The sequence below is a fragment of the Corella eumyota genome, chromosome 5 (genome assembly GCF_963082875.1).
Source record: "Corella eumyota chromosome 5, kaCorEumy4.1, whole genome shotgun sequence".
NCBI classification, from domain to species: Eukaryota; Metazoa; Chordata; class Ascidiacea; order Phlebobranchia; family Corellidae; genus Corella; species Corella eumyota.
Genome location: NC_137494.1, coordinates 1,958,443 through 1,970,561, shown reverse-complemented (window position 1 = coordinate 1,970,561; position 12,119 = coordinate 1,958,443). Strand labels below are relative to the sequence as shown.

Sequence of the window (12,119 nt, the reverse complement as noted above, 5' to 3'; positions counted from 1 at the left end):
TACATTTTCTTACATATACTAAAAGTATTGGGTTAACTTATACATAATTTTTCCCTTTTTTTAAAAAAAAAGGAAAACATAAAATTAAAAAAAAAAATAATCACGATTTTTTTAAATTTTGAGATAAAAAGGGCTACAAGTCCTTAGGTGAATATGTTTTAATGCATGAAAAATATTTAACTCTGGGTTTATGAAGGCAAATTGGTCACAAAACGCTGCGTTTGTCGTTATCAACTTATTGATAACCTGATACTTTGTTGATGTTATCAGAAAAATGTTTTTCTGTAAGTGAACAAAATTACAACGTCTTTAAAGTGATTAACAACCAAAAAATTTGCACAAAAAAATATGTTGAATACCCAGTACTACATTTCTCCTTTTAGTCTATTGTGCAACAGAATTGATACAATTTTCGTCGCGTAGTTGGCGTAATTTAGTACACTGAAACTAACGATCAAATGTCAAAAGATTTATCCGGTGGTGTAGCTTAAAAGAAACGAGATACCTTCAGAGAAAATAAAGAAAAGTGGTTTTATTATAAATCTGTATAGAAGGTCGATTAACGGTAAGGAAAGACCACATAGTAAGGTGTAGAAACTAACTTAAATAAAAAAGGTTTGAAGACAGATTTATAAACGATTTGTCAGTTAATATCGTTAAATAAAGATTTGCAAAATACAAATTAATTACAGATATAATATAAGACCAATTATACTTTTATTTAATAGAGAATTTTTTTCAATTTCATTGCATTACTAAGCTTATAGCCTCAGACTCAGCTTAAACGTAATTATAAGGTTCAGCATTTCGGCTCAGCGCAAGAATTACTATTTTAGTTTCATGACGTAACAACCTGTTTCGCCTCAGTGAACTTAAGCACGGCAACATGAAGTTAATTTTCGTGTCGGTTTTGGTAATCTTTAACTTTGTATGTTACCATAACATGTTCTAGTATAATCGTATTAAAGGTCAATGTGCTTCAATATTGGGTTATTTTAAGCAGGAGTAATGTAAATATGCGATTAAAAATATAGTTTGTCGATTAGGATTGTTTTAATACCAATGCTTAATTGTTTTATTGTTAAATTTAGCAGACAGGTTTGTTATTATGTTTGACAATTAGCATTGTCACTGTGACAATAAGATTTTATATAGTGATTGTTTCATTGTTATTCACGTTTATGTTATATTCACAAATACATTAGCTAAGTAAACATTTACGTTTTTTACTGATAATAAATTATTGATATTTAAACTGTTAAATATTAACTTAAAACCACAAAATAACAATAGGTGTTAAAGTGTAGAAAAGGTGTAATAAAAAAGTATTTAAAAAGTTTAAAAAAAAAATTATTTGAAATTATTTAAAAAGTAGATAAAATTATATTTCATATATATAATTTCCAATTAAAAAAAGACTAATTATGAACATAAAATTACAATCAGGTAAAGTGGCATAAATATATGTTTAATAATTTTGGCATGTTTTAAAACATGAATTTAATGTTATTATTTTTTCTCATCGCATTAATGAAATGTTAATTGTATATTTCTTACTTCTTTATTAATGCTTAAATATTTAAATAAATGTTAAAGTTCTTTACATATTAACTAAAATCTGGTACTTATAAAAAATGGAATAAATGGTTTTTACATTGTGTATAAGGTTTAATTCATCCAATTTCATCCCTTTTAAACCATGTTATTCATTGATTTGTTTGATCCATTATATTTATAAGTACCAACTTAAATCTTATTATTTTATGTTTTTAGCAGTATAAATATTTAAAACACAAATATACCAAGATGGCATATAGAGTTCGAGGATTAGGAATGGATCGGGAGTTGGAGCAGAAGACGGAGCAAAAATACTCGCTCGATGATGAAAACGAGATCGTGGAATGGATTGTCTCGGTGCTTATGTATGGAATGGGGAAACAAGATTTTGAGGATTGTGACATCAGAGTTCCAGAATGTCAAGGAAAACAGGTACAGACATTTTTATTTTGATAAATTTTTTTCATTTTATTTTTTATTCTATTTTTCGTGCAAATAAAAGTGACAAAAAATATATATATATACAATTAATAATACATTGTTTCAATAAAAGAAGTGGAAAACTAAATTAATGAATAAACCAATGTCTTAAATATTTTATAGTTAGACCTAATTCTTAAATATAACATATAGTAGTTGTCATACTCTTAAAATTTTGGCAAATATTCTACTTTTTTATCTGTTTTAAATATTTAAAAATATTTAAGGCGATGTTTAAGTAAAAGTTTAAAAAATATATGTTTGTTTGTCTGTAATTCCTTTAAATTAATGTTTAGTGACCATGTCATAAAATGTACAGGAATTGTTTAAACAACATTAAATGCTCTTTACCCATCATTTCTTGTACAAACATTAGTAACAGTTTTATTATTTGTTTTATATGATTAAGATTCTGGCAACAAATAAAATGTGACATTTATCAAAATTCTATTTTTAACATTTTAAATTTATTTTTTAAATTTGTTATAATTTAGCTATATTGTAAAAAGTTTCTTTACATTTTAACGTGTTTGATTTCTTTTACATAAGGCTTTATTTACTATAAATTATGTTTATAAATATAAAGGATCACAAAATTAATAAATTTGTTTAAGAACTGTGAACTACAATTGTGTTATGATTACGTTTAAAGATTAGTATCTAAACTCTGTTACTAATCCCTATTCTAAACTAAGAATACTTATTTTTTAGGCATTTAGAGAATGGTTAATGGATGGACATATCTTATGTGAATTGATGAATGTTTTGTCTCCAAATTCCTGCAAGCCCCAACCTACTTGTGGAATCAAACTTGAGGTGAGTAAATTATTAAATATTTTAGTTTAAATTATAAAGGTTAATACGATAGTAACCCATTTTATTGTTTGCATAAATCAAAATTACATGATGTTTTATTTTTATTTTCTTTTGGTGATTGTAAAATTAAATTAACTGATTTTTATATTAAAGATAGAAGTGTAAAAATGATGTGTAGTGCTTTATAAAAATAACTTTTAGTTTCCTATTTTGTACTAAAAAAAGCACGGATTTTGTTATTTTAAAAAAACAGAATTATATATTTGTTCAAATTTTTATTGATAAAATTATCTTATTTTAGGCAATGAAGAAAAGTAAAGAAATGAATAATATTTGTATCTTCTTAAAAGCAGCAGAAAGATATGGAGTTAACAAAGCTGATCTATTCCAGGTAAGTTCTATTATAAGTTTGTCAATATTCTAAACTAATATTTAACCTTCAAATAGGTTTACTTTCAATTGATAGATCACCTAATGATATTTTGAATTTCGCTTATCTTTAAAAGTAAATAAAATGCTTGTTATAAAATGTGGTTTTGTTGTGGAGAACTAGAGGAAAATGTTATAAACAAGCTTATACTAATCTGTTACATAGAAATGTATTTGCACTTGATCTGTTAATTATATAAGCTCTTTATGGCTAATGCTAATTTAATTCTGTTTAACAGAATTATAAAAAAAAATAAATGAAAGTTTTAAATAGAAATATATTAGTAATTATTTTAAGTGTTTATATTAAATAACATTTTTAATGTTTTATGCTGCAAAACATTGCTTTATTTTAACCTTAAAAATTTGCTTGTTATTTTAGTCTCTGTACATTCTTTTTTAATTTACAGCCTTTGCTAATTTTCTGTCCTACTTTTAGGTCTTTGCTAAATCAATTTATACTTTTCGGTCCTCACTTATTCTGTCTCGTACTTTTAGGTCCTTACTAATTCTCTCTTGTATTTTTTAATTCTTCTTATAATTTATGGTCTTTGCTGCATTTTTCTTGTATTTCGCGGTCCTCACAAATTCTTTCTCATAACGGCCTTTGATATTTTGGAATATTGTAAAAAGTGTTTTTATTGTTTTTATAGTTATTTTATGTGTGCATTTAGTACATCATTGTTTAATTAAAACACTAATTTTTTTAGACGATAGATTTATACGAAGCTCGTGATTTAGCCCAAGTTCAAGTAACCTGTTACAAACTAGGTTCAATGGCACAAACTAATAAGTTTGAAGGTCCAGTTATTGGAGTAAAAGTTGCAGAAAAAAATATCAGAAATTTTGACGAAAATCAGAAAAATATTTCAAAAAGTGTGATTGGTTTACAGGTAATATATTGGAATTCATCTTTATTTAAATTAATGTAAACTGTTTATGAATTGTTACATCAAAATTTTTTTAAATAGAGCAATACTTTAAAATCAAACATATAGAAGTTTAAAGTTTAATATCAACAAATAATCTATTTTAAATGACCGATACTCATAAAAAATTCAAATCTTTTTTCACTTAAATGTTGTTATACAAGTATACCACACAAAAACAAGTTAAGTCAGTTTAAAAAGATGAGCACTCTTATAATACCACTTTAAATGTTGTTGTGATAAACATTAATATCACGTTACAGATTAATATCATGTATGAGAGCTGTATTAGATTTTATATTGTTGTAAGATTTACTGATTTTTGTTATAGTTCATTATCTTGTTATATTGTCAACTTTTTTATTACATTTATTGTCATTTATTATAACTAAAATAAAATGAAATAGTCTAAGACAATTACAACATAGGTTTAATTGTGGAATTGGTTTATGCTTTTTTTAAATTAGGACTTTAATGAAATTAATTTCCATTTACTTTTTACAAATTATATTTTTCTTAAAATTGCATATTAACATTAGCATTAAACCTTAATTTAAAACTTTGTTTTTTTTTATAAAAAATCTTACCCTTACTATTTTATTACTACCTTTATTTAGCCTTTAGCATTTTACCATTACCTTTTAACTTCATTACCATGAGATCCAATTTAAAAAATTGTTTTTTTAAATTTAAGATGGGAACTAACAGAGTAGCATCACAAAGGGGAATGACCCCATATGGATTGGGTCGGCAAATGGTTACTAAGGTGAATGGTAACCATGGGGTGGTAAAGAATCATTCGTAACTACGACAACTTTGAACTTTTGTAGGGATTTGTTACAACTATGAAGGTTGCTTAGGTTAAAAAATTCTGTCTTAAAAAAGGTTTGGATTTTAAAAAACAAAAACTTAAATTTAAGGGGGTCAGAAAACTTAAATTTTAAAGGGTCAGAAAACCTAAAATTTAAAAGGGTAAACAACCTAAATTTTAAGGGGTCAAAAACTTAAAATTTAAAGGGTCAAAAAACTTAAATTTTAAAGGGTCAGAAAACCTAAAATTTAAAAGGGTAAACAACCTAAATTTTAAGGGGTCAAAAACTTAAATTTTAAAGGGTCATAAAACTTGAAAAATGTTTAAACTTATTTCTCTTTGTAGTTAAAATGTTTGTCTTATATTATGCCATCTTATTTGTAGTATTATGTTGTTAAACTTTTTTGTACTTGAGCCTGGTGTGCTATTTCTTATATCTTTACTTTGTAAAGAAACTTTCAAGCGAAAATATTGAGCAACTACAAAGAAATTGACGAGCAAAATTTTCTTTTTTGATAAACTAAATTTTACGTTGTATGTATATATATAAGCTTGTTATATACAAAAATTGCAAATATTATTTAAAAAAATTTTTCTTATATTTTGGGCTATTTTTGAGAGCTTCTAAAAATTGTCTTTCGTTTGTTTTATTTCAAATATTTAAGGTTGAAAATTTAAATTAATTCTGTAAATTAACGAAATTGTTCAGCATGTTTGTTGTAGTTTATTTCCGTTCAGGTTTTTGTTAATTATTGAACTTTTACACTGTTATATTAACCTGTCCACAATCATTTTAATTACTAATTAAACTAATTATTTGCTTGGAAAAACCTACTAACTTCTATTCTAAGTCATTTAGATTTTTATGCTTAACTAAAAAATGTTTTTTTTCATTTTTTGTGAGAAGTAATTTATCCAAAATTTTATTTTTTTGACAAAATTTTATTTTATATTTTGGGTCACTTGTAGTTTATGGTCCTCTTACAAACTTTTTGGCTTTTGGTCCTTGCCAAATTTTACATTACTTTAACCGTTTTTTGGGATTAAAATTGTTATGTACTTTACTATCTAACTAATAATTAGTATATTGTTTTTGCTACTCTTTTTATTATAAATTTTGGGAAAACTGTAAACTTACAAGTGATTCCATATTTCTGTAAGGGACTTAACATTGTTGAAATTATACTAACTATAACTTACCAAATTTTGCTTTTAATTTGATTGCAAGGTTTAAACTAATATGTTTGCTATATTGAGATTGCTTCAAGCTATATAAGGTGCTCACTAATTCAGCCTATCTTTTCGAATGTTTCTTCATATTTTTCCTGTTTTGTTAGTCCCAATAACTAAATTAAGAAAACTATTTTCATATATTCCAATTTTTTTTATTTCGTTCGCTTTTTTTACATTCCTTTAATGCATTCTGGTTGAAATTACTTTTTCTGTATTATTGTCCGATCACAAATGTCAATTTTCATCATGATTTTGATAGCCGCGCGTTGGCGCTAAAGATATCTACTTTTGCTTAAAAATACGTTGTTGACTATTTTTAACGTGATGATAAGTATATGTGTGTGTACTTATTAAAAAGCCAACTAAGAATGTGTGCCATTTTTTTGCAGAATAAATTGTTTAAATGTAGTAGCCATAGTTGAAAAACTTTATATCATGTTATTTTTACATCACCTCACTACTCGACTGTATTATATATTTTGTGTGACAATTATTTATGTAGTGGTAATCTTTTTATTTTTGTAATATTCTATGTTAAGCTGGTGCTAAACGTATTTACCATATAATAATACCATGTCGTGATATAAATCCATTTTACACCTGAATCAAATACAATTTATGATTTTTCATTGCAATAAAACAACGTCTAAAACAATGTGGTTATTTTTTTTCCGCCTTTGTTTTAACTGTTTTTAACAATTTACACTTTTGTAAATTGTTTTTTCCTATAAAATGCAAACATTAGGTCTTTCATTTTCGATTTTAGAGGATTGTGTAGCAGTATATTTTCTTACAGTTTGAATTGATTTAAACCTATTGTTATTATAAGCCTTAAAATAGCTTTAATCCCCTTAATAATACATGTCTACCGCCTCAAGCCCTAAATTATATAGCTTACATGTAATTATAAGATAATAACAATTGCCTACACATAATCAGCATAACTATAATTGTATTAGGGCATTTTTTAATGTGTTTATGATTGACGCAAATATAAAAAATATTGAATATGATGACGTAGATGATCGAGTACGTGTGGTTATTGGCGGTAATTAAACTTATGCCCTAAATCATGATATTTAGAAAGGGCGTTGTGCACGTATTAAGCAAATATTCATGTTTGAGTTACCGATAACGTTGTAACGTATTCATTTTTTTCAATAGGGAAAAATAAAAAAAATAAATTTATTTTTCTTTTAAAATTTGAATATTTTGTCACTTTTTTATTAAGGTTTTCACGCAACAATGAAGTTATTAAAAAGATTTAGAATAAATATTACATTAATGCGACGGGCAAAAATGACAAAATCACTTTCTTGAAAATTAAAACATGCCAAGCATATTAAATTAAAGAAATGGATAGTTTAAAACCGCCCTCAATCTATATTGCTGTCCATTATATTGTGATTAACCTATTTATATGTACAGCAATTAATGTTAAAATGTAATGCATGTTCAATTAGAGGTGCAATTAAAGTTTGTTATTATTAAGCTTAATTCAAATTACATGTTGCCCTTCGGCCAGGTTAAGTTTATAAATTGATGTCAGATATAAAAGCAATGTTATTAAGTTTTAAATGATATTAGATTGTAAGTCCTGATACTGATACAGGTGGTGATATAGGGGTGTTAACTTAGGGTACTGTTACATGCGCGATTCTGGGTCATAAAACTCGATGTAATTTATCTTTCGAAGCGACGGTTGTGACGTCATACTGGAATTTAGTACTTAATCGAGGCTCGCCCATATAAGGCGAAAAGCGAATTTGGTTCGGTTCAATTTGCTCGCACAGCGGATACCGAAGCTATTTTATTGACGTCATAATAGAGTGTGCCATAACTGAATGGCTGCACATTGTTAAAGAATAATTCGGTAACTCTAGAATGTTGGTTTGGGCAAAACACCGCCGCGTCATATAAGGAGAAATAGTATGGGCATGTTTATGAGCCACACATTGTGACGTTGCTAGTTACTGAATACTAGAACTTATTTACGGCGTATATAAAATACCGAGACGCAGTGGGATAGCGTTCTAGTTTATTTCTTTTTGCGAAAGTAGAAAAATAAATATAAGTGACATAGATTGTTTGAAGTGAGCAAATATAGCGAGTAAGCGATAAAACGTGGTGTGTTTGTTTAGGGGGATGAGTATATTATGTCCATGTTATATAATGAAATATTAAGGTAGTGTGTCTACCATGTTATAACCGTCATAGCATAGTCTTTTTATGAAATTTACTATTTCACATTGCTTAATGTTTAAAAAACTAAAAAAGTGCGATTAAAACGGGTGTCTTTAAGAGTCGTTACGTTCTAGTATTACCACGTTAAAGGTCTGGTATTTATCTTTTAACAGCAATGACATTTTACAGACTTAAAGAGTCCTGTATTTGTTATTAACCAAAATAGGTTTTCGGTCACACAGTCATTCAGTTTTAGCCAGGCCTAAAGGCATTGCACGGTTACCTCCCATTTTAGTCAATAGACTTACAGGTAGCCATGCGTATCCGAGCAAAAATTCTGAAATGAAATAGAGAAAAAAGCAAATTTTAGAAGCGCCTCGTTGCCATATAAGGATCTAACCGAATTGATCGAACCACCGAAATTTAAAGTTTTTTTTATCTATCAAAATTGTTAGGCGAGGTTATGTGTTCTAGATTTTTGAAATACGAAGTTTCTACAGACGATTTTATAAGATTTCGGTGTATTAAATGACATTTAAATGTCGATTTCAATATGTTAAAAATAGAAATGGCGATATGAAATACTAAAAGAATTTTAGGGAGTTTAAAAAATGGAAAATTACTCGTTTTTTGAACATATCAAACGTTGTGATATATTAAGCATAACATGAAAGTTTAATAAACATCTATTTCGTATTATATATTTAAGTTTAATATAAAAAAAAGCAATTAATAATATTTAAAAAAATAAGAAATAATAAAACCATTGTCAGATTGTAGATTTTGGAAATATTTTATGCAAATTAAATCGCGAAAAATTGTTATATTTTAAAGTTTTAATACGCAAATAATAATAACAGAGTTAGATAGTTTGAAGTGCACTTGACTTTCTGTGTATTAAAACTTGTCTGATATGAACATGTGTTGTGACGTCATAAGGTAAAGTTTGTGTAATCGCACGTTCACTAGAATCGTTTTCCTGTATTACGTCATTATTTATCTGTGTATAGAACATCATCTATGTACCAGGGTTTATATTAAATGCGAACGTTTGGGCGTTTTTGGGTAGTTTAACATTTTTAAGCGATATTTTTTGTGATTTTTGGTTAAAAAAATGGATTTTTAAACACTCTACTAATCGTTTAATAAAAGTTAAAATCTATGCAATTAAATACGAAATATTTTGAGTTAAAACCGTAAATATAAAAAAACGTTATGCAAAAATGTAAACAAAAAAACTTAGCGCTTGCCTATTCGCTGATGTATTCATCCGCCGACCGGAACTCTCTTTAAATAGATGACGTCATTACCTGTTATTTCCTGAATGTTTAAACGCTCAGCTAATCACCGAGGTTGAATGTATATTCAGGTTTCAATTCGAGTTTGCAACATTTTTAGAGTTTATTAAAGTGCAGAGGACTTTTGTTCACGTGCAATTCAACTTTGTATAACTTGCAGAAATATTAAACTGTTGAAACAAAGTAGTAAATGTCGGAAACTTAACTTTATTTTACGCTTATTATTTTCAGCATTTTTTTATTAATATTCAATCTTAACTAAATAACAAATCCATAATGGCAAACAGACCCAAGGCTTTTGGTTTATCTCATGAGGTTGCTCAGAGAATGGACGCAAAATACTCAGAAGATGACGAAAGAGAAGTCGTCGCCTGGATTCGAGCCTTAATTGGCGAGGGACCACCAACTGGAGGCAAAGCAGTAAGTTACCCTTCCCATTTTTTTTGCGCTTATCGTCTATGGTTTACATTCCTGTATAGCGTTATATTGTGTCTTAAATAGTAATTTTTTTTTGATATAGGCACTACATGCTTGGCTTCAGGACGGTATGATGCTATATAAAATTATGGAGGCGCTTGGACCCGGCGTATCAAAAAAACCAAAAGATCCGTCAGGAGTCAAGTTAGCGGTAGGCAGAAGTTAAATATTAAATTGTTAGATTTTATTTGAATGCACCACAATTTTAGTTTCACTTTTTTGATATGGATTTATTTTCTGTATGGGAGGGTCGACTTTACGACTCAAACATAGAGTAACATTTGTTTTTTTCAACACAGTCGCGAGTTGACTTTAGCGGTTTGGAATATTATTGATTCTATTGCCAGATAATTAACTTGTCAATTGGTTTTTGGCTAAACAGGATTCTTAATGTTAATAGCGTCTTGCTAAAGGTCGCTACAGCATGGTGACAGTGGGTATCAAACCCAAAATCCACGTACATGTGTTCTCCTTACATGGGTAAATCTATAACAACTATAAAACTTTACAATTTTTTTTTAACAAAGGCAATGCGAAAAAACAAGGAAATGGAAAATATCAGCTTCTTTCTAACCGCATGTGAAAAATATGGAGTTGGAAAGGCCGATTTATTTCAGGTTAGTTTTAAAAATAATAAAAAATTAGATAAAAACTATATTTTACGACAATTTTTTATTTAAAAAAGTGGATCGTAAAATTTAACAAATTCTTTTTTATTGCTTTTTAGACTGTCGATCTTTATGAGGCTCAAAATATGGCTCAAGTTTTAACAACAATGTACAAGCTTAGTTCTGCTTCGATTAAACAAGGATTCGCAGGCCCAGCTATTGGAGTTACAATTGCAACTGAAAATAAACGAGACCACGATGAACAAAAACTTAAGGAAGGAAGAAACATTATTGGTCTACAGGTATTTGAATAACTGTTAGTTGTTTTACGTAATAACGCTTGTTAATGATTACGGTTACTTGATGGACAATCTTTACTTAAAGTTAAGTATGCAGAAAACAAATGCTATAAATAGCAATAAACGGTGGATAACATATAGAAACTTTAAACAATTTATATATATATTAAAGCTTAGTGGACGATATAAAGGACAATATATAAAAGTATGTTTAACTTAAAGCCCTACAAAATAATTGCTGTTAAATTCAGTCGTTTGAACAAAGAAATTAATATGTTGTTTGCTTTTTAGATGGGAACGAACCAAGTTGCCTCGCAACAAGGAATGACACCTTATGGACTTGGTCGACAAGTTGCACAACCTAAATAAGAGAACAAAATATATTGACAGGACTAATATAATCATTACAAAAACGCTGAAAAAATCTTTAAAAAATTTGCATGGCAAAATTTGCTTTTTCATTTGCCTTCAACATGGCTGTTACATTACTGTACTTAAACATAAAAAATAATATTTTGAACTTTAAAAAATTGCAGAACTCTTAAAAACTATGTTTTAAATTGCTTTTTTTGTCTTGTTTAATATGAATGTTCATTTTAACATCATTTTTATATCATTCTGTAAAGTTTTTAAGCGATCGCACTTGACAAAAAATTTTAATAATACAGTTTTGGCTTTGTGCAAAAAAAAATAGTTTTCCTACTTTTGATTTTACGCTTTTAATCGTATGCACTTTGTTTAAAACTAAATATAACGGAGATAATTTCTATTCGTTGTCGGTGTTTTAAAAATTAAAAATAAATATCAGATCTGTTCGTCTTTTTATCAACTTAGCATTTATTTGTAAGCGCAATAAAACCTGCATTGCAAACGGAATGTAGCTAGCTTTTATTTCATTGTAATATTCGAGGCAAAACTGCTTGCAAATTATGACAAAAACTCTTGCAAATTATGACAACCTCAAAACTGATTATTGTAGCGGAATGAAATTTCTTTAT

General features: G+C 27.6%; 2 protein-coding genes across 2 annotated transcripts; both read left to right on the top strand.

Moving 5' to 3' along the window:
• The first annotated feature begins 1,488 nt into the window (after nt 1–1,488).
• On the top strand, nt 1,489–6,904 carry LOC145752910 (transgelin-3-like). Its single transcript, XM_082569277.1, has 5 exons — nt 1,489–1,989; nt 2,749–2,853; nt 3,155–3,244; nt 3,993–4,175; nt 4,906–6,904. The coding sequence occupies exons 1-5, from the start codon at nt 1,807–1,809 to the stop codon at nt 5,014–5,016; spliced, it is 672 nt and encodes a 223-aa protein (XP_082425403.1). The 5' UTR covers nt 1,489–1,806; the 3' UTR covers nt 5,017–6,904.
• A 3,045-nt stretch (nt 6,905–9,949) lies between these two features.
• LOC145752912 (transgelin-like) lies at nt 9,950–11,930 on the top strand. The gene is made up of 5 exons (XM_082569279.1): nt 9,950–10,157; nt 10,258–10,365; nt 10,742–10,831; nt 10,942–11,124; nt 11,413–11,930. Exons 1-5 carry the CDS (start codon nt 10,014–10,016, stop codon nt 11,488–11,490), a joined length of 603 nt encoding a protein of 200 aa, XP_082425405.1. The 5' UTR covers nt 9,950–10,013; the 3' UTR covers nt 11,491–11,930.
• Nucleotides 11,931–12,119: the final 189 nt, after the last annotated feature.

Excerpts from the sequence above, each read along its gene's own strand:
- LOC145752912 (XM_082569279.1), top strand. The coding sequence starts at position 10,014 with ATGGCAAACAGACCCAAGGCTTTTGGTTTATCTCATGAGGTTGCTCAG. Across the intron at positions 10,366-10,741 it reads CGTCAGGAGTCAAGTTAGCG|GCAATGCGAAAAAACAAGGA; the intron begins GTAGGCAGAAGT and ends TTTTTAACAAAG. Across the intron at positions 10,832-10,941 it reads GAAAGGCCGATTTATTTCAG|ACTGTCGATCTTTATGAGGC; the intron begins GTTAGTTTTAAA and ends ATTGCTTTTTAG.
- LOC145752910 (XM_082569277.1), top strand. The coding sequence starts at position 1,807 with ATGGCATATAGAGTTCGAGGATTAGGAATGGATCGGGAGTTGGAGCAG. Across the intron at positions 1,990-2,748 it reads CAGAATGTCAAGGAAAACAG|GCATTTAGAGAATGGTTAAT; the intron begins GTACAGACATTT and ends CTTATTTTTTAG. Across the intron at positions 3,245-3,992 it reads ACAAAGCTGATCTATTCCAG|ACGATAGATTTATACGAAGC; the intron begins GTAAGTTCTATT and ends TAATTTTTTTAG.